This window comes from Miniopterus schreibersii, assembly GCF_964146895.1.
Source record: "Miniopterus schreibersii genome assembly, chromosome: 14".
In the NCBI taxonomy this organism is placed as follows: domain Eukaryota; kingdom Metazoa; phylum Chordata; class Mammalia; order Chiroptera; family Miniopteridae; genus Miniopterus; species Miniopterus schreibersii.
Window position 1 is genome coordinate 3,912,804 of NC_138114.1, and position 26,230 is coordinate 3,939,033.

General features: G+C 44.2%; 1 protein-coding gene across 1 annotated transcript in view; it reads left to right on the top strand.

Annotated features, from left to right (window-relative positions):
• BMPR1A (bone morphogenetic protein receptor type 1A) overlaps positions 1-20,574 on the top strand; it is a 133,252-nt gene extending 112,678 nt beyond the window's left edge. Inside the window, exons 8-13 of the mRNA XM_081158507.1 lie at positions 7,509-7,653; positions 11,876-12,068; positions 13,553-13,850; positions 15,551-15,726; positions 16,639-16,769; positions 16,854-20,574. Coding sequence (XP_081014633.1) covers positions 7,509-7,653; positions 11,876-12,068; positions 13,553-13,850; positions 15,551-15,726; positions 16,639-16,769; positions 16,854-16,979 — 1,069 coding nt within the window. The 3' untranslated portion in view covers positions 16,980-20,574. The remainder of the gene's footprint in view (positions 1-7,508; positions 7,654-11,875; positions 12,069-13,552; positions 13,851-15,550; positions 15,727-16,638; positions 16,770-16,853) is intronic.
• The last annotated feature ends 5,656 nt before the right edge of the window (positions 20,575-26,230 follow it).

The window sequence follows — 26,230 nt, forward strand, 5'->3', positions numbered from 1 at the left end:
TGGAAAGAACAAAAATAAGGTTCTCAGCTGTGGTACCCTGTTATTGAGGGTGAGGTATTATAGGGGAAACGAGGTCAAGTGAACATCATGTACTATTGGTGGGTCCCTCAGCCCTCCGAGAACCCTGGCAACACACTTGTCCCTCGAGACAACAGATAGGAAGATTCTTCCCAGGGAAATCCATTCAACCCAAGAGAAAAACCCTAACCAGCTGACATTAGGTTCCCATGAATTGGCCCAGGCAAATACCTTGCAGTGCGGCCTGCAGTCATGAGACCACTCACACACTAACCGCTGCCACTCAGGCAATAAAGGACATTGATCCCTGAGAAACAGGAAACAAGTGAGGTGAGGCTTCTGGTTGCCCAGCTTACTGCCTGAAGAGAGTCTCTGACTGCAGGACACTGAGGAACCCAGAGGACACAGCAGAATCTGAATTGAGGAGTGAGCTGAGGGTTGGGGAGAGCATAGCAGCCATAGTTTGTAGGACAGAGTGCTAGGGAGGAGAGAGCCTCATGGAGAAAGAACCTGGAGTTCTGCAGGAGGTTCTGTCGAATATTCAGCTGAGTCTTGATCAGCGAGTACAAATGAGGAAACTACGTGAGGCTGGGAATAGGTTCTGTTCCCACCAGCTATGAGACGTGAAAGCCTCATTCACAGGACACTGGTTATAGTGCTCAGAAGGGTCTGGCCTGAGTATTGGGGAACAGTTTAGCCCTACACTAAATATGGCTCTGTCTTACCTCAAAAACAACCCAAAAGGGTCAGATCTTTTTCAGATAGCTACATTCTCAAAGCTTGAGTATGTATAGGATTACAGAAATATCCAGCACCCAACAAAGTAAAATTCACAGTGTCTACCATTCAGTCAAAGATTGCCAGGTATGTAAAAAGTGGGAAAATAGAATCCAGAATGGGAAAGAAATGAAGCAGTGAATACCACTGACCCAGAACTGATAGAAATGTTAGAAGTAGCAGACAAGGGCATTAAAACAGTTATAATTCTATTTTAATATGTTCAGAAGTTAAATAGAGACATGAAAGATATTTTATAAAGACCCAAATCAAACTTCAGGAAATGAAATCTGTAGTATCTGAGATGAATTATATACTGAGTGAGATTAATGGCAGTGAGCATGAAGACAGCAATAGAAACTAACAAACATTAAAAAAAGAATGTAAAAAATGAATTGAGCACCGTTGAGGTGTGGCACCTCAAACAGCCTAATGTATATATAATTGGAGGTCCCCAAAAGTGAAGGGGACAGAAAAAAAAATATTTGTAGAAATAATGACCAAGTTTTTCCAAATTTGGTGAAAACTATAAACCCATAGATCCAAAAATCTCAGCAAACCCTTAGTACAAGAAACATGAAGAAAATGACACCAAGGCACATCATAATCAAATTGTTCAAAGCTGGTGATAAAGAGAAAAATTTAAATGCAGCCGGATTATGTACAGAGGACTAATACCTCCATGGGAAACGGTCCAAACAAGAGTGTGGCGAGCAAGAGCGTGGCAGGCACGGTCTCCTAGGTACTCAGAAGGAGAGTCATGAATCTAGAATTCTATGCTTAGGGAAAATACTTTTCAAAAATGAAGGTGAAATAAAGACGGTCAGACACACAAAAGCTTGAAAGAATTCATCATCAGCAGATCTGCTCAAGAAACGTTAAAGGAAATTCAAGTAGAAACAAAATTATGCCAGGTGGAAATATGAAGCCACACAAAAGAATGAAGAGCACTGGACATGGAGACCAAGGGACCCCTTTTAAGATGAACTGAAAAGAACACTCATCTCAGAATCAAGCCATGGACACTCACGTGAGTGACCCAGAGAGCTCATAAAATCCAGTCAGACACCGTAAGCTGTTCCTTTAGGCTCCTTTTATAGTTTTAAACTAAGTATTACAGAGACTCTCATGACTGCCCAGTGTATTTAGCTTTTGAATTTTATGTACTAGTTTTATTTACTGGAAGAACAATTGTGGAGCAGATTTACAGGATTAGTAATTTAATGGATCATTTACATTGAGCTCAATTTTAACAAGACACAAATTTCTATCTATAGAAAGCCATAAAAGGGTAAGATTGAAGTTAAAGAGGGATATATATTTCTACATATTGAGATTAGTCTCTTTTCTGTATTTCATTAATATTTTGTTTCACTTTTTTTCTGATGACTGTTTTATTCCAATCTAGAAAAACTTGCAAACTTATTCTTTTGAATCTGATTTACATTCATGATAACGTAGTCCTCAGGATCAATACCTTCTCCAAAACCTCCTCTCTCGCCATCACCTCCTTTCATTCTGGATTAGCTATTGTTTCTATTCATTCTGGCAGCTCTTTGTGCTTTCTTCAACGTGGACTTTCTATCCTTTTTTGTAAGTGATTTCTTTGACCCTTAAAAAACTGGTTAGAGCCCATGATCCACACCTAAAGCATTTACTACTTCTACCTAACATTTTTTTTCATTTGCAATCATTTGTTTACTTGTTTATAATCATCTACCTAAAGTCTGCCTTTCCTATTGGACAGGAACCTCAGTGATAGACAGCAGAGGTTACTTGTTCATTGATATTGATGATGACTAGCTGATAAATTACCACTTTTCTGTTCAGTATTAAGAATGAACATAGTGGCCCTGGCCAGTGTGGCTCAGTTGGCTGAGTGTCATCCCATGCACCGAGGACACTGGTTTAATTCCAGTCCAGGCACATGCCCAGGTTGCAGATTCGGTCCCCGGTTGGTCCAGGTACATATGTATGGGAGGCAATTGATCTATGTTTCTCTCTCTCTCTCTCTCTCCCTCTCCCCCTCCCTCCCTCCTTCCCTCCCTCTCCCTCTAAAAAAATCAATACAAACATACTTAAAAAAAGAATCAACATGGTGAATTGGTGTGTCCTCCATCCTTGGCACACAGTAAATACTCATTAAATTTTGTTGATATTCATCAACCTCCCCATGACCCAGAATCTGTGCTTGGAAGCAGTATCACAGATTAACTTATTGGATGCAAAGCCCACTTCCAGCTTTATAATCAGCCCATCATTCTCACTCCCATTAGGGGACACCTCAGTCCCATTCAGTTCAGTATTAAAAATGCATGATTTTTAAAGTAATTGCAGCAAAAAATATTGCCAAGTACCCGGCCGGGCGTGGCTCAGCGGTTGAGCGTCGACCTGGGATCCAGGCGATCAGGGTTCGATTTCCGGTCAAGGCACATGCCTGGGTTGCAGACTCGATCAATGACTCTCTCATCATTGGCGTTTCTCTCTCTCTCCCTCTCCTTTCCTCTCTCTGAAATCAATAAAGATATATTAAAGTGTCTATATATATATTTATATTGCCAAGTAATGTTTCATATAATAAAAAAGATAATAAACATTTATTATGTACCTAAAAAAGGAGTTGCCAATCAACTTTAAAGTGATAAAAATAAGAAAAAACATCCTTTATATTCATGTTTATTTTTATCATTTTCAGCACTTTCCATTTATTTGTTTAGTTCCAAGTTTTCGGTCCAAGTTTTCATTTGGTGTATTTCTTTTGCAAAATTACTGTCTGTTGTCTCTTCACATACTTTCTGTCCCTTTATCTCTCTTTCCTCTTGAGACTCTGACTATACATATTTTATAGATTACTTAATACTATCCCACAGCTCTTTTATTCTATACTGAATTTTTCTCATTCCTTTCCCTCTTTGCTTTTTTATTTCAGGTGGTTTTTATTTTCCTCCATTGTGTCCACTCTGCTGATGAGCCTGTTGCAGGAATTCTCATCTGTGATAGTCTGTTTCTTGGTTTTTAAAAATATATATCTTTATTGATTTCAGAGAGAGGAAGTGAGAGGGAGAGAGAGATAAAACATCAATGATAAGAATTGTTGATCGGCTGCCTCCTGCATGCCCCCTGCTGGGGATCAAGCCCACAACCCTGCATGTGCCCTGACTGGAATCGAACCTCAATCTCCTGGATCCTAGGTCAATGCTCAACCATTGAGCAACACTAGCAGGGCAATATTCTGTTTTATTTCTGGCAGTTCCATTTGACTCCATCCATCTTTTGAAAAGGGTTGTCCCCCTTTTCTGCTAGGTGCTCTGTCATTTTAATTATAGTTATTTTAAGGAACCTGTCTGATTGTTCCAACATGAGTCATCTCACACTGGTTCTATTGATTGCCTTACCTCTTGAGAATAGGCTGCTTTTCCTTGCTTTTTAAGTGTGTCTTAACTTTTGATGGAATGTTGTACATCATGTTTAAAATAAAGACTGAGATTTAAAATACACACACAGACACACACATACTCCCCTAAAACAGGCATGCCTCTTCTCTTAAACTGTTAGTGTGACAGGGCTGTGAGTCAGGCTGATTAAGAGTTGAATAGGGCTTGGGCTTTGTTTAGTGTTTGGGTCTGGGCCTTCAGTGCATCGCAGGTTTCAAACTCCTTTGGTGATGATCTGATGTTATGTTGTACTTGGGGTGGGGTTGGTGTGATCTTTTCTCTGTGTGTCTGCTAACCCCTCAGCTTTCACTGCACACCTGCACCTCAGAAGGGTCTCTCTCCATCCTTTGCTCTCTCACAGAGGGAGCCTGTTGTTGCATGTTCGTCATGGTGGGCACGGGTGGAAAGTGGAGGAGGGAATGTCTAGTCCTTAGGGTAGGCTCCTGGGTTGCTAGACCTGAGGGACAAAGCTTTCTTAGAGTTTTGACTCTTCCTCAGCATCAGCGGATCTTCGTCTGGTGGGGGCAAGGAAACTGTTTCCCACACATCCCTGGGGCAGAGGGATTGGCTTCTGCTCTTTCCCCAGAAGGAATGGATCTTGGCCTGTGCCCCAGGGGGTAGGGTACAGCCGTGCCAGAAATGTCTTTCATTTCAGCCTTGTGCAGAGTAAGACTATGAACAATCTAAATGTTACCAAGTAGGGAATGGTTAACAGGCACACAATGAAATACTGTTTAGCCATTAAAGAGAACAGGCCATTTATGCGCAGATGTGGAGTGACCCCCAGAGGTAAAGCAAAGTAAGGGGGCAGGGGGCAGAGCAGGGCATATGGTGGCTGCAGTCTGGAAGGAAAAAGAGCAGGGGAGATGGCCACTGGTGTGTGTCTTGTTTGAATATACATAATGTTCTCCAGAAGATTACCCAAGAAACTGGAACTAGTGCTCATTCTAGACTCCTTCTAGGAAATGAAGCTGAGGGCTTAGGGATAGGCTGAGGACGCTTTCTCACTGTGCACCCTCTTGTGCCTTTTGAATTTTAAACCATTTGAGTCAGTTACCTATAATAAGTTCTAAGTAAAAAATTATTAAAGTGGTTAAATATATTGGACTGTTCACGTGGTAAATAATTTTATTTATGCTCTAATTTCTGTTCTGTACTATAAGTTCCGAATGGATTAAAGGACTAAGTGAGAGAATATTCATTTTTAAACTTTGAAAATGTATTTATGGCATTAGGGTTGGGAAAGTTGTCTTAAACAGGATGCAAAAGCATATATCAAAAAAGAGGAAAGTTTGATGAATTTAATTTGACATTAAAATTAAAAACTGACATAAAACACCATAAATGGAATGACATGACAGTAAAGACCAAGAGAAGACTGTTGTAACACATAATTACCAAAGATTTAGTACAAGATTATGTAAAGAATACTACGAATCAATCAGAAAAAGATAGGCCACCCCAGTTGAATGGTCAGCAACACGGACGGCATCTCCAGAGAAAACAGAGCTGTGAACAACAGAGCTCTCCGTCTCTCGTAGTCACGTGAAACAAGCCACTGTTCATGCCCATTAGGGCGACAGATGTCAGACTCTCCCAGTGTGGCTGGGATGTGGGGAGATGGACACTGGGAGACTGCACTTCAGTTGCAAGTATAAGTTGTTTCACTTTGGAGAGCAATTTGGTGGATGTCAGCATTGAAAGTATGTACACCTTCAAGAAATGTTTATGCATCTGCACAAGAGACAGACACAAGAATGGGGTGGGTGGGTTTTAATCCTCACCCAAGGATATATTTTTTTCCATTGGTTTTCAGAGAGAGTGGAAGGGAGAGAGGGAAGGAGAGAGGCGGGGGGCGGGGAGAGAGAGAAAGAACACCATCACTGTGAGAGAGACACATTGATTGGTTGCCTCCCACTCACGCGTGACCAGGGCTGGGATGGAGCCTGCAACTGAGATGTGTGCCCTGAGCCAGACCGACCAGGGCCAAGAATGATTTTTACAGCCCTGTTTATATTAACAAACTTTTGGAAATAACTAATATGGCATCAGGGTAAGTTGTAGCAAATTAATAACAGAATCACTAGGTACCATTTAAATAATTTCCTTGACAGAATACTGATAACTAAGGGCGAGGATTTCTGATTGGGCCTCTGGGTTTGGATCCCAGCTTCTCCACTTGGCCAGCTGGTTGACTTGGCAAATGATGAGCCTCTGGGCCAGGTTCACTCATCTGTAAAACGGGAGATGAAGAGAGCCTCAGAACAATGCCTGACGTACTCAGCATCAACAAAAATGAGCTATTGTGTTTTACATGTTCAACATGAATAAATATGTAAAACATAAGTAGCTGTTTTTTTCTTCTTCATTAAAAAGCAAGGTGTGAATTATTACTACAACATACTGTTTATGTAAATTTGTGTCCAGAGAAACAGTGTTGTTGATAAGTATATACAGTTATGGTAAAAGTATAAACACATATATTGGAAGGGTATAATCCCTTCTAGGATAGTGTTTGTTAGGAGTAAAGGAGGGAAATCGAATTATCAGGGAAATGACTGGGCTTCAAATACTTCTAATGTTTATTTATTTTCAATATATCAAATAACGACAGCATAATGTTGCTATTCATTAAATTTAAATGGTGTACACGAGTGTCAATCTCTGCCTTCCTGTGTGTTTGAAATATTTCATAATTCGAAATTTTAAAAAGAGAAGCCTTCAAAAATATCAATGAATTAAGAGAACTTGTTTGATTTCTTATCCATGCACTTTTTCCTTTTGAAAAAATGGAAATATATTTATTGTTCATTTTAATACAAAAACATATGCTTATAAATTCAAATGAAAATACTTGTGTAAAGTAGAAAGTTTATATTCCTACATCCCCAGAAAAACTTATTTACAACTTGCTATATATCCTTTCTGATCTTTTTAGACATATATATATATATATATATATATATATATATATATATATATAAAATTTAAGTTTTATTATAGATAGATCACACTTTACATGCTGCTCTTTTTATTTGCCTTTTTTCACTTGTCAGCACACTGTGGACTTCTTTCCATGTGAGAATGACACAGAGAACTTCACCTCACAACTCTGTTTCTGGAGATTATTTTAGCAGAGGGTGTATTATCCTGTGCTAAAACTAATTTTGATATGATCCTGCCTGAAGGATAATGCTATTGACAACCTAAGGGTTTTCTTGCCTTTAAATTTTATAGTTTTAGGATGTTAATGTAGATTATTTTCTGCTTTTTGAAAAGACATTATTGCAAAAGCATGTCAAGCAGACGTCGTTACAATCGTGACCTGGAGCAGGATGAGGCGTTTATTCCTGTGGGAGAATCGTTGAAGGACCTTATTGACCAGTCACAGAGCTCCGGCAGTGGGTCTGGGCTGCCTCTGTTGGTAAGATAAAACCCCGTGCAGCATCGTGCTCTTGATGGAGGAGCGTCCTCACAGGATGCTCGACAGCATGATTTCTACAGATTAGGGAATGTTCCTACACAGAAAGGTGGCTGCAGTGATGCAAGATGAAATTAGTCAAAAATAAGAAAGATGAGACACGAAAAATAGAGCAGGCAGGTAAGATTATGAAAGAAGTGTGGTTGTGAGATGCTGTGTAAGTGCTTTGCATTAACAGCCATTTTGAAAGGGAGTCAGATGTGTGATCCTTACATCTGTCAGGTTCAGCTGGTTGCTGGGAGCAGTAGGACTACAGTGGTACCTCGGTTTTTGAACATCTCCGTTGACAAACGTTTCGGTTTATGAACGCCGTAAACCCGAAAGTCAGTGCTTCGGTTTTCAAACATGCCTCGGAAGTCGAACATGCCACAGGGCTTCTGCTGAGCTCAAGATCCTGAGGCCCAGCTGTCAGGCTGTTGATCCCTCAGTTTTTGAAGGTTTCAGAACTCGAACCGTCTTCCAGAACGGATCACATTTGAAAACCGAGGTACCACTATATTCTGATTCTGAAATCAAAAGGACGTTCCTCCCACACACCTTTACAGAGAGGGTGCTTCCTCGTAGAGTGCTGTGTCACCAAAAACACAACTCAGAAACATAATTATAAAGGGAGTTTTGAATAACTGTAAAAGGGTTATATGTAAGGAAATACTCAGGGTTAGGGTCGAGAAGACCCTTAAGATAAACACCAGATATTTAGATAGATATTGTTTAATTGCATTTGTTTAAATGCATACATTTTTTAAATTTTTTATTTTTTAATATCTTTATTGATTTCAGGGAGAGGAAGGGAGAAGGAGAGAGAGAGATAGAAACATCAATGATGAGAGAGAGAGTCATCACTGATGGGCTGCCTCCCGCAAGCCCGTGACTGGGGATCGAGCCCGCAGCCTGGGCATATGCCCTGACCAGGAATCAAACCGAGATCTCCTGGATCCTAGGTCGATGCTCAACTGCTGAGCCACGCCTGGCTGGGCATACATTCATCTTTAATACTTCAGTGAATTAAATAATTTCTGTAATTGAATTGGAAAGGTAAAGTAAAATGGTCTTTGTATGCAGACAGCATGATTGTGTAAAAAATTTCAAGGATGATACCATGAAGCTACAGCAGCCTGTAAGTGGGCTTATCAGGGTTGCAGAATCCAGGGTCAGTGTACAAAAATTACTGAGTTTATTACACTGGCAAAAAGCAATTAGGAATTAAAACTTTAAGAGCTGTATCACTAGAAATAGCATCAAAAAGTTGAATATTTTGCAATAAGCTTACCAAAATTATGTAAGACCTGTACATTGAAAATTAGAAAACAGTGTCAAAACAAATGAACAGAGCCCTAAATAAGTGGAGGTGTGTATCCTGTTTGTGAGCCACAAGACTCAGTATTAAGATACCAGTTTTCCTAAAATTGACTTACAGTTTTAATTCAGTGCAAATCAAGATCAGAGCAAGCCTTTGAACAAATTGATGAGCTGGTTCTGACATTTAATATGGAAATACAAAGAACCCAAAGAGCCAAAACAATTTTGAAAAAGAGGATTCATTCCCTGATTTCTGGACATTGTGGTGCTGATATAGGATAATTCGGTATTTCAGTGGGGCAGAAGAGAGCTTCAGGAAGTGGGTGTGTACATACATGACCAAGTGGTTTGGGTGCCAGAGTGGTTCAGGCGGGGGAAGACAGTCTGCAAAATATGGTACAACAGGAAAAATTGAGCATCCATTTGCCAAAAAGTGAATCTCAGCCTTACCTTACTCCATACACAAAATTACCTTGAAATGGATCATAGACCTAAATGAAGAAGTTAAAGTATAAAACCTTTACAAGAAAATATTTTAGAAAATCGTTTAGAAAATCGTTGTGATCTTGGGTTGAGCACAGATTTCTTAGGAAGTCAAAAGTCATGAATCATTTTTTAAAATTATAAATTGGGCTTTCTCAAAATTTAAGACTTATTTAGAAGACACTGGGAAGAAAACAAAAAACAAGTCACAAATTTGTGTTGCAGTATGTATAAAGAACTTTTACAACTCAGTAATAAGACAATTCAGGTTTTTTTAATGGACAAAAGAGTTGAATAGGCACTTTCCCAGAGAAGACTCGGCATCACGGGACATGCAGACGAGCACAGGAAGATGGCGCTGCACACCCGCCGGTGTGGCTGAGAGAGGCTGCCCGCTGGCAGACGCAGACACTGCTGGTGGAAATGCAAAGTGGTACAGCCACTTGGGGAAATAGTTTGACAGCTGACTGAAAACTTAAGCACACACTTTCTATACAGTGAGGCGGTTCTGCTGAGTATTTGCCGAAGAGCTATACAGACATGTCCAGAACTGAATGTGAATGTCTGTGGCAGCTTTCCTCATAACAGATAGAAATTATAAACAACCCAGAGGCACAGCAGTTGGTAAATGGGAATAAGTGGTACACTCAGAGGAGAACAGCTCATCAGTCAGTAGCAACAAAGCACGGCCCACGCGGCACCAGCAGAGACGGGCCCAAAAGCACTGGGTGCCGAGGGAAGGGACTGAGGCTCAAAAGGCTGCACGCAGCCTACGTTTTCATTTACATGATGTTCCAGCAAAGCGGGACTGCAGGGTGGAGAGCGGATCGGCGATGTCAGGGATGCGGCGTGGGGGGAGGGGGTTGACTTTAAAGAGAAAGGAGCGTTTTGGGTGGCGGATATGTTCCGCATCTCAGTTGCAGTGTTGGGGGTTCCATGACTATACATCTGTCAGACACAGTTCTCGGAGAGCGAATTTTATTGTATGTAAGTTATACATCAGTAATCTTGTCTGAAAAAATTAAAGGAGATTCTGTAATAAAATGATACATAAAGTAAGTTAGTTTAGGCGTGCACAAAATCTGGCCCATTTTAAGTACAATTACCCTGGACCTTTGTGTTCTGTTTAATTTAGAATGACCATTAAAGGTAGCAATTAGTGTACAACTTACATTCAGGAAATATTAATGAAAGCACTTGCTGTATTCCAGGTATCGTCCTACGTAAATCCCTATGTCCTGTGAGCAGGGTGGGATAAAACTCAAATACATACATAAATTACAAAATTATAATTGCGATAAGTGCAGCAGCTGAGGAGTCTGTGCTGTGAGGTGCTAAACAAAGGAGAAGCAGCACTTAAAGGAAGCTGTGCACACACAGACTGAGATGGGAGTGAGCTTGAGTTGATTCTAAAAGTTGAAATGAAATAAACTAACAGCGGAGGCAGACTCATGGGTACAGAGAACGGACTGGCAGTTGTCAGGCGTGTGGTACTGGGAGAGGAGAGTGAAGGGAATAAGCAAAGGAAAAAAAGAGACTCATGGACACGTACAGCAGTGTGGTGACTGCCGGGGGGGGGAAGGGGGCACGGGGTCAGTGGTGATGGACGGAGAGTTGCCGTGGGTGGTGAACACACAGTACAGTGTACAGGTGCTGGGCTGTAGAACTGTGCACCTGAAACCTGTATAATTTTATGAACCAATGTCACCCCAGTAAATTCAGTAAGAAAAATACATACATAAACGGTGGCCGTTAAAGGGAAAATATAAATAAAAATTGAAACGGAAGGGGTGAGGATAGTGTGATTATAGTGATTGGTGAGGCTGGAGAGTGAGCAGGACCAGACCATGCGGGATCCGATGGGCTGAGCTAAGACTTAGCTGTCATTTAGATTTCACTGCCTAATACCCCCCAAAGCTTCATGGCTTGAAGCAACAAACATTCATTATTCCTCATCACCCTGTGGGTCTGCTGGCAGTTTTCCTCTGGCTGTGTTCAGCTAGAGCGAGGTGTAGTTGGTGCATGTGGCCAGTGGTAACATGGCAAGTTCACTGCTCCCAGAGCTCCAAACAGCAGGAGCGGGCGTGCTCTAGTGCTCAGCATTTCTCAGGGGCACTTGTGGCACTTCCTCGGTTGTTCCATTACCCAAAGCAAGTCATGTGGCCAAGCCCGGAGTCTGTGGAGGAGATGACCAAAAGGTGTGTATGTACAGGGAGGGGAACTACTTTGCATTTTTTGCAAATTTGTTATTTCAGAATATGTTGTATATTGTTTCATCTTTTAAATACATTTTAATTTTTAACATTGAGTTGGCTATATAAACCATCTTTTTTGATGGGATGAACTGTCAGACCACACTCAAAACATTTTTTTTTTAATGAAGGTTCAGCGAACTATTGCCAAGCAGATTCAGATGGTTCGGCAAGTTGGTAAAGGTCGATACGGAGAAGTGTGGATGGGTAAATGGCGTGGCGAGAAGGTGGCAGTCAAGGTGTTCTTTACCACTGAAGAAGCTAGCTGGTTTCGAGAAACGGAAATCTACCAAACTGTGCTGATGCGCCATGAAAATATACTTGGTGGGTACACATTCGATTTCAGTCCGTTCCACGTTCTGACCAGGTTAGTGGGGTGCAGGTGGAAGTCTGCTTCCTGGGCTGTGAAAACATTCAGGTATGTGCACTGGGCTAAGCCACCACCACATGACGTAGCTTAATATTCTATGCTTAGTAGGTTTCTCCCTCCCCACCCACAACCCCATTTACACAATAGAATAATTTGGGCATGATCTGATCAATGGTGCACAAGCTCATTTAGCTTTCCCAACTTTTTTTTTTTTTTTAAATCTTTATCTGAGGATGTTTTTTCAGAGAGAGTGGAAGGGAGAGAGAGAGACACAGACATCAACATGAGAGAGACATTGATTGGTTGCCTCCTGCGTGGGCCCCGACCGGGGCCGGGGATCGAGCCTGAAACCAAGGTATGTGCCCTTGGCTGGAATTGAACCCGGGACCCTTCAGCCCAAGGGCTGGTGCTCAACCATTGAGCCACACTGGCTAGGGCCCAGCTTTTCTTTTCAGCTACTATTTCCCTTCCCTCCAATTTAGACAGTGCATAGTCCATTGCCAAGAGTATAGTAGACACTTACGTTAGTTGCCTAAGGTTATCATAATAAATTACCACAAAATGGGTGGCTTAAATGAACAGAAATTTATTCTCTCTGAGTTTTGGAGGCGTGAGGTTTAAAATCGAGGTGTCAGCAGGGCCACGCTTCCTGAAGGCTCTAAAGAGACAGCCCTTCCTTGCTGCTTCTGGCTTCTCGTGATTGCCAGCAACCCATGGTGCTCCTCAATTTGGAGACAACACTCCTATCCTGCCTCTGTCATCATATGGCTTCTCCTGTGTGTCTGTGTGCAAATCTGCCTCTTAAAAAGGATACCAGTCATTGAATTACCACCCACCCTAATCTAGTATGACCTCATCCGAATGTGATTACATCTCCAAATAATTACAGGTACCAGGGAGACATGAATTTGGGGGGCAGGGGTCACTGTTCAACTCAGCACTTTTTCTGGAGAAGGGAGAAGGAAAGGGGGCCAGTATTATGGACCTGCTCATCAGCGAGCCAGCAGATGTGAGAGCGCTTGACAGATACGTGGCGTTGGCTAGGTAGTTGAACATATTTAACTTAATTTTAATGGGTCCACTTTTCAATTTGAAATCAAGAGTTTTCCACGTTTCTTCTTTGTGGTTTTTCATGCTAGGAAAGTCATGTAGATGATAACATTCCCCTGGGTTATTACATGATATGTGATTTTCTTAGTCATACTATTATCATTTTCAGGATAATCATTAATCTTATTTTAAATTTATTGCAGAAATATAGAATTATATGTGTAAATGGCAAAATAAAAATCTTGGGAACACATTCAAGAAACATGTTAGGCAGATTTCCTGCTCATTGTCTGTGCATCATGCCTGAGTTACCCTCAAGATCCTGAGGGAGCCTTTACCCTTCACAGCCACCTCTGATAACTGACCTTGAAACTCATCCACTGCCCAGGTTTCATAGCAGCAGACATTAAAGGCACTGGCTCCTGGACTCAGCTCTATCTGATCACCGATTACCATGAGAACGGGTCTCTCTACGACTTCCTGAAGTGTGCGACACTGGACACCAGGGCCCTGCTCAAGCTGGCATACTCAGCTGCCTGTGGTCTGTGTCATCTCCACACAGAGATTTATGGCACCCAGGGAAAGCCTGCAATTGCTCATCGAGACCTAAAGAGCAAAAACATCCTCATTAAGAAGAATGGAAGCTGTTGTATTGCTGACCTGGGCCTCGCTGTTAAATTCAACAGGCAGGTGGCTCTTTGTCTACTGTTTGAAATTATGTTAATCTCCAAAAGAGGTTTGCATACCAGTATTTAGGACAGTAGAATTCCAGGAATGTGTTGTGCTTGTGTAGTATAAGAATATGATTGGGGTATTGCCCTGGTTGGTGGGTTTTGTTTTGTTTACAAAAATTACATTCTCCTCAACATAATTTTTTACTGCCTGTTTTTTATTGTCTGAGACATCCTCCGACCCCTGTTTATGTAGGTCTACTTCATTCTCTTTAATAGCATCAGTGCCAGTTTCCAGAATACGATGTACTGTAATTTATTTTATTACCCGACTCACAGCATTCCAGTTGCCTATGGTTTGTCTCTATTTAAAAAGTGCTTTAATGAACTTTGTATTTTATGGATATATATTAATCCTTGAGCACTTATGCAAGTACTTTGTCCTGATGGGTTCCTTAGAGGGGGCTAGACGAAGGGTCTATATGTATAAATCAAGGTGCACTGCACAGTATCCCCTAGAGAGCACACATCAACTTAGACTCCCGCAAGTGATATAAACATGCCATTTCTCCATCGCCACTTGATATGTTGTTAATAGTTTTAAACAGTTAGAATTATAACATTTTTAGGAAACTGTTGAAATCATTTTAATGTTGTTATAACTTTGGAGTACAGCAGCCATTTCCCATTTCAGAACTAATTTCAGGCCTTAAGATAAAAGTACTAGTCCATAATAAAACAAACATTAAAAAATTAAATAGTCTTCCCTGGTTGTTCCAGTGTTAAAATCTTGTTTGTTTTTAATCAGTGTAGTATTAATTGGCTCAAATATTCATCAGATGCTATGTAAGAAAGTACAGAGTAATTAATCTCTGCTCTGGAGTAGTTTCCAGAACTGCGGACCTAAGCCACAAAGCATCCATGTCTTCCAGCTCTAAGATTTACTCCACCAGCTGAAAACCTCAGTAAACATCACTTATCACTGTGATTACTGCCAGTGTGATTACTGCCAGTGTGATTGTGTAGACACTGCTTAGATTGGAACTGATTCGGTTCACCCATAAGGAAGAAAGTGTAACCCTGTGTCACGTGAGAATGGAGAAGGCAAATGATTCCTCTCCCCTTACTTCCCATTCACTCATTCTGGGACATAACTATCTGCCACGTTTCTTACATTCACTATTGTCCTTTTTCTTTGAAAGACACCAAACTTGTTTGGTGACAAAAGCTGACCTGAATTCATGCAAGGCATCTGTTGTCTTTGTCCAGCTTGATAGCAGTGTTCATACTGAGTGTTCAGTGCAGATGTGGTGGTGAGTTTGGTGCAGGGCCCTACTCTAGACTCTTCTGGGAAGGAAGTTCTATAATAGGTAGCATATGCTTAAAGGGTATGTTACTTTTTTTAAATCTGAAAGATGCTAAATTTAAAAATACATTTGGCCCCAATGATTTCGGATAAAAAGAATGTGGAATTTTAGATGGATGGATGGATGGATGGATGGATGGATGGATGGATGGATGGGTGGATGATAGATAGATAGATAGATAGATAGATAGATAGATAGATAGATAGATAGACAGACAGACAGATTTTTATTATTTTTTGTGGGAGGTGAGGGGAGAAAGAGACTGACTTTTATAAAATACAACAAAAGTGGAAGAAAAACTGTTTGTTCTTAACCATCAAGCATGACATCACCTGTCTCCTGTTTCAGTGACACAAACGAAGTGGACGTCCCCTTGAACACCAGGGTGGGCACCAAGCGGTACATGGCCCCGGAGGTGCTGGAGGAGAGCCTGGGCAAGCAGCACTTCCAGCCCTACGTGATGGCCGACATCTACAGCTTCGGCCTGATCATCTGGGAGGTGGCGCGTCGTTGTGTCACAGGAGGTGGGGGTCCAGGGGTGCTTCCGGCTGGGTTGCATCCTCGTGATTCAGAAAGTAACCGCGCCTGTTATATAATTTAGAAGTCAGGGATTCCCTGGACCACTCCCAGGCTCTGTGATTTCGCTAGGACTCAGCATAGAGTTGTCTTCACTGCTGAGAGCTATTGTAGTGAACGGGTACAAAGCTAAATCAGCCAAGGGAAAGGCACCAGGGCAGAGTTCAGAGGAGATGGGACACAAGCTTCCAAAGTCCCCTCCCAAGGACATCGCACAGGGTACACGTGATCCCTCCAGCCCATGACGTGTGTGAAGTGTCGGCCACGAAGTCGTTAGAGGCTTAGTTTTCCAAGGTTACGGCGGCTGGTCACGCGAGCGTCCTCTGCGTAGCATGTACCAAAATTCCAAACTCTCAGCGAGAGCAGTGTTCAGCACGACCCCTGCTGTGCACGGATAGCCTGGGCACCGTGAGCATCCTTATCGTTTAGGGAGCTGTCTGCAGGCACGTTTTCAGACCCCAGCGCAGCCAGCCCCACGGGCCTTTCTAAGAATGACAGTCTCAGGCTGGCTGGGGTTTCTTTTTTCTACAAATCATGCTGTCTTTCTGCTACATGTATTAGTAGGAATTATAGAAATAAATAATTTGATTAAATTTTAGGGTGAGTGTTTCCCCTTGCTTTTTTTTAGGAATATTGGTAAGTCCACAGCTGTGATGGGGATCCTGATGGACATAAGGGAAATAATTAGACATACAAAAAGAGCAACATACATTTACTATTAAAAGTGACCCGTCCACTGTATAGTTTTTTCTTCGTTATGTAGGTGTCAGATTTGGTTCCACAGTTGAGTAAGAGATGCTGGGTAGATTGGTATATTGTCTAGCTACCATTTTTGTGCCCACTCTGTTTTCTCACTACAGGGATAGTAGAGGAGCACCAGCTGCCATATTACAACATGGTGCCCAGTGATCCATCCTATGAAGATATGCGTGAGGTTGTGTGTGTCAAGCGTTTGCGGCCAGTTGTGTCTAATCGATGGAACAGTGATGAAGTAGGTAGAACTCAGCCCTGAGGGAGTGACGGTGTGTGTTGCCAAAGGTGTTCACCTGCTCACTGCATTCTGTTTACTTTTCAGTGTCTTCGAGCAGTTTTGAAGCTAATGTCAGAATGCTGGGCCCACAACCCAGCCTCCAGACTCACGGCTCTGAGGATCAAGAAGACACTTGCTAAGATGGTTGAATCCCAAGACGTAAAGATCTGACAGTTCAGCAATCCTGAGGAGAAATTCTAGACTGCAAGACTGTTCACCCAAGGAGCGGTGGAGTTAGAGTAGAGTAAGGATGCTAACTTGGTTCTCAGGCTCTGTCCTCACTACACCTCCACAGGCTGCTAATGTTAAACCTTTCCGTGCTCTGCAGAATATAAGCTGGGAACTTCTAAAACGTCATTCTTAACATACGGACAACTTTACTTTAAATGTGGTTTCTGATGCCTTTTTAAATTGGGTTTTTATGGACTACATCGAGACGTCAATCCTGATGAAGTCAGTCTCTGGCCAAACTCTGGGTGCTGAATTACCTGCTCACACAGTGCTTTCTGTGAAAGCCTGAGGTCAGTGAATTCAGAGAGACAGAGAAGTGATGCACATGCCTCTACCTGAGAAAATGAAATCTGTTTGTGCTCAACCTTCGTAAACAGCCTAGGGATTGTGGTCTGTTTGGGATATTGTGTAGTCTATGAGAAAAGTTTGCCAGGCCTTGATAATGGTGTGTGTACCCACGCATGCACACCAAGATTTCTCTGCTGCCATTGAATTAGAAGAAAATATAATTTATGAACATGCAGGAAGATTTAGTGGCTTGTTGGTTTTGTGCTTTAAAAATGCATGATCTGACCAAGATTCGCCAATCACATAAAAGCCATTTACCTTGAAAGAGCTAGCTTCTCCTCCAACTTTATTTTTTAACATAAAAGGTTATATAAAGGCCAAAAAAGTTTAAAGTGCCTGGAAATTTCTACTGTTTTCCTCCCACCACCATCTTTTTTTGTAATTATTATTTTTGTCATAGAAAGCATCCTGTCCAGAGTCGGACCTTTGGTGCCACGACCCTGTAAAGAAAACACTTCTTGCTGAAGTGAGGTACTAATCACTGCATTGATAGCGACGTTAAGTGCCTGTAACCATGTTCTCTATTCTTTATTCTCAGTAACTTTTAAAAGGGAAGTTATTTATATTTTGTGTGTAATATGCTTTATTTGCAAAATCCCTGCTCCTTTTACAACTGTATTTTATATATGTACGTACATTCATACTGCTGTAGAGACAGCTCACGTGTACCTCACGCCTCATCCTTGAGGGGGAAATAAAAGCTCATCAGAAGAAAATGTTATAAAGTAGAACCACATATGAATTTTTAGAACTGATACAGTCAGAACAGCATGTTAAACCTAAGAGTTTGTTCGTTTCAGGTACAGACTTTGATTAAGGATACTGTCATCTCAGCTCTCCGTTGTGAAAGGATCCTCTAATTAGAAGTTTCTGTTTCAGAGCTAATACAGATGTTTGGACATTTAAACCATTCGAGATGTTTGGTTTTATGATCTCTGTTCATACCTGTGAAGACGGTGAAGTCACGGCCCGAAGCTCTCTGTCTGCGCCGTGCGGCCGTCACTCTGAGCACACTGCAGATGCGACGGACGCCTCTTCATTCCAAGGAATACTTCTGTTCACTTAAACCTTTCACACTTCTGTGATGCCCTTTAAATATTAACGTCTTAGTCTGAAAGAAAAAAAAACTTACAGGCGCAGAAAGCAAGACAGTTTTCTTTGAATATAGCATAAAATAAATGTGATTAAATTACAACATAGTCAAAACACTTTTAAAGGGGGACGTCAGAGCATGAATCCACTCATTGCCAAAAATTTGACTGGCTCCTAAGGGTGAAACTCTTAATATATTTGTCTACATCAAATTCCACAAATTTAAAATTTGCTTTAACAGTTTTGACTAAATTTGATAATTTTCATCTAAGATAATTTAGCTTTGAAGTGTTCCTCGGGATAAGTAAACCTGCCTATTGGCAGCACCCAGCAATGTGCTCTTTCAGAGTGTCCTCCGTCTCTTAACAGTGGAGTGTATAGGTGTTTTTATCTAAATTACCATGCAGTTTAGGAACACTTGTGAGTTCTGATGTACTTAGACTGAGGTTAACCTTGATTTATTTTTATTTTATAAACTGTATATCTTCAAAATCATTTTTCATCCTAATAATAAAGAAAATATGTAAGAAAAGGCAATCTCTATCCTTAGAAATGTTAAAATAGTATGTGGAAGCAAAACGTCACAGGTACTAAAAGCCCATCATAATGATTTTTTAAATGAAATTGACCTATTAAAAGTGATATCAAGAAATCAATGTTGAGACTTGTTCAATATAAATATTTTCTAGAATAACATGTTTTTTAAAAAGCAGATGACTATTTGAAATTTTGAAGTCTAAAAAATGTTGCATTAAACTTTTCTTCTCTCCTTACTTTTACTCTTAAATTTCTAAGTTCATCCAGTAAAGGAAGGAAGTATTATTTAGTGCCATAATTAATAATTTGGAAAACCCTAGAGACCATTATTTGATCCCACAATTGAGCATTTTAAAAATGTGTGGCTTCTGTCTGTCATCCCTTTAAATAATTAAAAACAAAACTCCAAGGTTTTGGTAAAGGTACCAGAATAGAACAGAAGTTAGCCCTCAAAGAAAATGCTTCTTTTGAATTTTCTTATACCAGTAAATATCTCTGGAATGACAGGCACATGGGGCCTGGCTTCGGTGCCTATTCTAAGCGTTCCCTGTGCTTGCTGATGAACAAGTTTCTGAAGTACGAAATTTGGATCTAATTCCCTGGGCATATTTTCACCAAAAGTATTTCAATCAACAATTCGTGTTGCGTTTTCAATGTCCGGAAGTATTTCTAAACTTCTAACATCGTTTCTGAAAATTATTTTCCTAGAATGTGCCAAATTTATTATTTACTCAAAAAAATAGTAGCTTTCCCCCCAGATGTTTTGCTTATCTTTAAAACAAAAATGCAATACAATTTTTAAAGAATCATGCAGCTCTGACTTGGCACAAGATCAAATTTGATATTCAATAATTTGTTACAGGGAATATTTTATAAATTAAGTCACATTTCTTTTCATACATGTCTTCAAATGTTTCTAAATATCTAAAGTAATTTCAACAGCAGAAATACGAATTGAGTTTTAGAAAGGATCGTTGCAGCTCTTGTGCTATTTAAAAGTGGTGACATTATTTGCGCGGGTCAGGTGTTAAAGTACTAGTTCTTGCCTCAGTGCTGTTAAAGTCACAGTGAAAATTGCGGACAACTGACATTCATAGAACCAGATTGAATGTGGGGCAGCACCCGGTGAAGCCGTGAGTAAGATCGCCCAGTAGGAGAGTCTTTGAGCACTGCTTTGCAGAGGATTGGCTGTGTTGTAATTTTAGATTGTGCTCTGTACTGTGCTCTCAGTGGGATTGCTTAAGCCCTTTTAGTGACTGTTATCCCTCCCCATTTAAAAACTAAAATGTAGTATATATTGTATAAAATGAAAATACCATTATATAGCTTACTTAGGAAAGTTGTACATAGACATTGAAGGAAGGGTTAAGCAGTTTTATTATGCAGTTGTAAAACACCAAAAATACAGGTTCGTATTTGATATGTAACACACTAAATATATTTTGTACAGCATCTGCTTTAAAAGGTGCCTTATTCAGTTTACCATTAATTGCTTTGTTCTATATATAGATTACATCCAATGTATCATTTTTAAGTAAATAACCTTATTTTAGTATACTTTAGTGATGTGTTTTGTGATGCTCTGCTCGGACTGTATTGTATATCGGAATACACGTCTGGTGAGGTTTTATAAATAGTTAGTGGACATCCATATGTCCTGAGGTGTGCATTTCAACGACCAGAAAGCCAGTAGGGAGCACGGGGCAGGTATGTGACCAGACAGCCCTACCCCCTGTCCTTCATATAGATAGAGGGGTCATGAACCTATTACAAAAAGGTGGGTTTTTTTAAAAAATAATTTTTTTCTAATTATAAAATGTACTTCCTGCAGAAATTTTGGAAAACATAGGAAAGAATAAAAAAGCAAATAAAATCATTCAATTCTATTGCCAGATGTTACCACTATTTACATTTGAGGGTTTCTTTTTGATGTTTTTCCGCTGCATACTTTTCTACAGTATTAAGATCATAGTGTGTCACTATGTAGCCATTGAAAGCATAACGTTTAAAAAATTGACCACAAAATCTTCCATCAAGTAGATGGAATAATTTTTTTAATTCCCCATTCAATATTTGGGTTATTTCCCATTGTTTTAGAAAACGTAACCAATGCATTGAACATCATTATTCATAAACTTTTGTGCAGTGACACCTCGGTGGTTGAATGTCTGCACTGACAAGCGTCTCTCTCTATGAGCGCTCGAAACCTGGAAGGAAGTGTTTCGGCTTTGGGACGGGCCCGGGAGCAGGTGTTTCGGCTTTGGGACGGGCCCGGGAGCAGGTGTTTCGGCTTTGGGACGGGCCCGGGAGCAGGTGTTTCGGCTTTGGGACGGGCCCGGGAGCAGGTGTTGCGGCTTTGGGACGGGCCCGGGAGCAGGTGTTTCGGCTTTGGGACGGGCCCGGGAGCAAGTGTTTCGGTTTTGGGACGGGCCCGGGAGCAGGTGTTTCGGCTTTGGGACGGGCCCGGGAGCAAGTGTTTCGGCTTTGGGACGGGCCCGGGAGCAAGTGTTTCGGTTTTGGGACGGGCCGGGAGCAGGTGTTGCGGCTTTGGGACGGGCCCGGGAGCAAGTGTTTCGGCTTTGGGACGGGCCCGGGAGCAAGTGTTTCGGCTTTGGGACGGGCCCGGGAGCAAGTGTTTCGGCTTTGGGACGGGCCGGGAGCAGGTGTTTCGGCTTTGGGACGGGCCCGGGAGCAGGTGTTTCGGCTTTGGGACGGGCCCGGAGCAGGTGTTTCGGCTTTGGGACGGGCCCGGGAGCAGGTGTTTCGGCTTTGGGACGGGCCCGGGAGCAGGTGTTTCGGCTTTGGGACGGGCCCGGAGCAGGTGTTTCGGCTTTGGGACGGGCCCGGGAGCAAGTGTTTCGGTTTTGGGACGGGCCGGGAGCAGGTGTTTCGGCTTTGGGATGGGCCCGGGAGCAAGTGTTTCGGCTTTGGGACGGGCCCGGGAGCAGGTGTTTCGGCTTTGGGACGGGCCGGGAGCAGGTGTTGCGGCTTTGGGACGGGCCCGGGAGCAGGTGTTTCGGCTTTGGGACGGGCCCGGAGCAGGTGTTTCGGCTTTGGGACGGGCCCGGGAGCAGGTGTTTCGGCTTTGGGACGGGCCCGGGAGCAAGTGTTTCGGCTTTGGGACGGGCCCGGGAGCAGGTGTTTCGGCTTTGGGACGGGCCGGGAGCAGGTGTTGCGGCTTTGGGACGGGCCCGGGAGCAGGTGTTTCGGCTTTGGGACGGGCCCGGGAGCAGGTGTTTCGGCTTTGGGACGGGCCCGGGAGCAGGTGTTGCGGCTTTGGGACGGGCCCGGGAGCAGGTGTTTCGGCTTTGGGACGGGCCCGGAGCAGGTGTTTCGGCTTTGGGACGGGCCCGGGAGCAGGTGTTTCGGCTTTGGGACGGGCCGGGAGCAGGTGTTGCGGCTTTGGGACGGGCCCGGGAAGTGGAACACGCCTCGGCTTCCACTGGGCGCAGCCCCCGGGGCCTGCTGCTGGCTGTTGACCCCTGGGTTTTGAACGTTTCAGAACCCGGCCTTGGGGAATGGGGAACATTTGAAAATGGAGGTACCACTGTACTTACCCCATTTGGTTACCTTTCTAAAAATGGGCCAAGTCTATAGGAACTTTTAGAAGATTAAGGTGGAAAACAATCTAAAGTTCTTAGCTCTTATTGCTGCCCCGAGGATGCCCAGTTTGCACCCCGCTGGCGGCGAGCGCGCCCGCCCGGCCGCGTGGGCGGTGTCGGGTCCCTGTCCCCCGCGGCCGTGCCCCTGGGGGGGGGCAGCTCTGCGCCTGGCCTCGCTCGGGCCGCGCAGGGCCCTGGGGTGGCGCCCTCGGGGTGCCTAGGGACGCCTCTTGCGCAGTTGACCGTGTGACATCTGAAGTTTCGGGACGAGCCGATGATGTCTCCCCACAGGGCGCGTTTGGGGCGGTCTGTCACAGGCTCCGCGTGGGAAGCCCCCAGGGTCAGTGTGACGAAGAGCCGGGGTTTCCTGGGCCTGCCGGGACCCCCAGCTCCGGCCCCGCGTGAAACAAGACTGACCGATGCTGGGTAAAGGGACGATCCCCTTCCCCGCACGGCGGGCCCGGGGTTTGACCCCAGGGCCACCACTGGGCTGAGCAGGGGCCGCGCTTCAGAGCAGCCCGACCTGCGGGCAGGTTCGCGGGCCGGCTCGGCCCGTCCTCACCCCGGGAAGCGACCTGCCCCCGCTGCGGGCGCTCTGCCCGTGCCCAGGCCGGCGGCGTCTCCCGGGGCGCGGGGCGCCCGCCCGCAGCGGTGCCGCCCGCCGCCCGCCGCCCCCTCGCCCGGGCAGGGCCGCCGCTGGGGACGCGGGTGCGGGCAGAGCCGGCAGGTCGCCCTGCGGCTGGGGGCGCCGCTGGGGACGGGGGTGCGGGCAGAGCCACGGGACAGCGTCTCCGCAGCGGCCCCTTTCGCCCCGCGCGCCCCGTTCCGCTCGGAGCGCGGCGCTCCCCGCACCCCCCCCCCCACGGAACCCCGACGCCGCCAGCACGGAGCCCGCGGAAGGCTCGGCGGAAAGACTGCGGCCGGAGGGGAGGCCGCTGCTCGGGCCGGAGCCGGTTTGAGAGCAGATTGGACCCGGCAGCAGCCGCGGGGCTGGAGCGCGGCGCTGGCCTCCGCGCACGAAGCCCGCGGGAGTGTTGGGAACGTCCCCAGGAAGAACCGCAAGGCCGAGGAAAGACCCGCGGCGTGTGCGCGCCCCCTCGGGCCGCCCCAGGCGCAGCTGCTCGGTTCAGGCCCCCTCTGGCCTTTGCGGGGCAGATCCCGCCCCCCGCGCCCCCCGCGCCGCCCGGAGAAGTGGGCGTGGCTGACTCGGTTCTTCATAGCTTCATTTTTCATTCAAGAAACGCCTGTCCAGTTACTAATTAGGTTCTTTTTCATCGTTTCTTGGGTCTGGAAGCTTTTCTTCCATTGTCTATTCCCTCCCTTCCTTTGCTCTCGTTCCAGAACTACGGTTAGACAAATACTTACTTTAACTGTATTTTGAAATAACTTCAAACTTTCCAAAAAGTTGGAAAATTGTTTAAAGAATGCTATTTACCCTTCACCTGGATTCACACACATTTTGCCACAGTTGCTTTCTTGTTCCGTATGTGTATGTACAGGAAATACAGAGGCTCTCTCTGGGGTTTGTGTACACATGTACACACATGCTTTTTTATGAACTACATGGAGTGAATTGCAGAGCTCATGCCTCTATCCCTAAATACTTCAGGGACATTCTATTACGTAACCAATTTCCTACAATTACCCAAATCAGGAAGGTTAACATTGATACCGTAACAAGCACCTGCAATACCGTAACCCGCAGACCTCCTCACGCTTCGCAGGTGTCTGAAGAGGGGCCTCGAGAGCACATTTTCCTGGTCCAGAATCTGTCCAGGCCCTGCGTTCCCGGGCCATGTCTCTTATTCCCCTTCCATCTGAAACAGTTGTCCAGCTCTGCTCTTTTGAGATCCTGACATTCTCTGGAGGACGGGCCAGTGTGTGGGTGGACGCGATGTTCCTGTTCTCGGGCCTCCCATCGGGACGCCACGACGTGTGTCCCCCATCATCACAGTGGACTCATGGCTTTTATTCTATTCAGTCTTACGAGGTCATTATTTGTTTTGATGTTCAAATTGACCCAGACTTGGCTGCTGGGAGTTCACCAAACTGGCTCCTGAGCTCTTTCAACATGTGCCACTACTTTTAAGCACTTCTTTTTGGCACTTGACGATGTTCCAGGCTCAGCTGCTCCTTTCTTACCCCAGTCAGCCCTTTCTCAGGGGAGATGATATTTAGAGACCAGGATCTGGGTGGCAAGTGACCAAGGTGTATCTTTACAATTTTCTCTATTGTTTCTAGAGATTTATATATTCCAAAAACTTCAGTTTGGTGAGTTTTGGACCTTGTTCATGACCCCCAGTGGGGGACGTACAGGAGGCAGCGGGTCCATGACACAGGTGTTTGGCGCTCTGGGGTAGTTGCTCCTCTGACTCAGACTCAGGTTTTTATCAGGGTGTGGTAGGGTAATCACTGTTTGTTAGAGCAAATATAAGTAACACTTTCCTCTCTTTGCCTACTCAAGAACATCCAGACTTTCCTCCACTCTCTCTATTTACAACCTCCTCACCCCATACCCCAAGAATTTCGTCACTATCAAACCAGGATGGGGGAGCTTCTTGATAGAAGAGGGTGGGGGGGGATGGTGCTCAGGAGTTTTTTGTTTGCAAGACACAGAATACCAGAGGAGCTTCTGGGGAAGAGAGGAAAGCTTTAAGAAACGTTGTTGAGAGACCATTATATCCCCTTCAGGGTGTTTCTGAAATAAAAGCAGAGGTCAGGAGTTATTTGGACATGATGCTGTGGTTTATGGAGATGTCTCTGGATTGATTCCCTGGGTTACAGATGTCGTCAGGGTGTGGGGGCTTCCTGCCTTCTCAGGGCTCAGGACTGACCGCGGAGGCCACTGCTGCCAGCTGCTCCGCACAGCCAGGGGTGGTGGCACTGCCCGCCTGCTGCCTCCACTGCCCCTTCACCCACCTCCAAGTGTGTGACAGGCCGAGTTTGAGTTTGGACTCCCCTGAAATCACCCCCATTTCTCCAGCAGTCTCAAATGTTTAGGGTTATGATTTCTTATTGCCTGGACCCTTTCTACTTCCTGTTTTTTAGAAATTACTAAAACTTCCTGATCTGCTTATGGTAGCCTTTCTTGCTTGTCAGTGGTGTTTTTTAAATTTTTTTTCCATCAGGTTGGGGAGGTCTGAAAGCACTGTGCACTCAACAAGCTGTCTTGTTCAGGAGGCTACAGGTAAGGGGTGATTTAATGTCGGCCTGGTAGCAGGCCTCCACTTGAAGGCGGTGAAAAGCTCCACCCAGAGACAGTGGGCGCCTTAGTGGAGATAAAAAATCTATCAAGTAATTCTACCAGAATTTTCCCGCTGATCTGGGCTCCTAATTATGTCCGCGTTAGAGCAGGACCTTTGCACGTCAGTTGGTGTAAGGTATGGTGAAATTTGCATGGGAAGCACCCTATGGAAGACCCATTGTTTCTCTGGTTATCCCAGAACGTTGCTGGGTGACTCAGCTGCGCCTGAGTGCACTGGGCGGAGCTTACCCGGCAGCACTTCCGTTGATAACCTTCGGTGGCAGAGCAGGGCTGCGCACGGGCCGGAGGACACATGCCCTTACGGAGGAGATGGACCCACTCCACTCACTGTAAGTGCAGCACGTCCC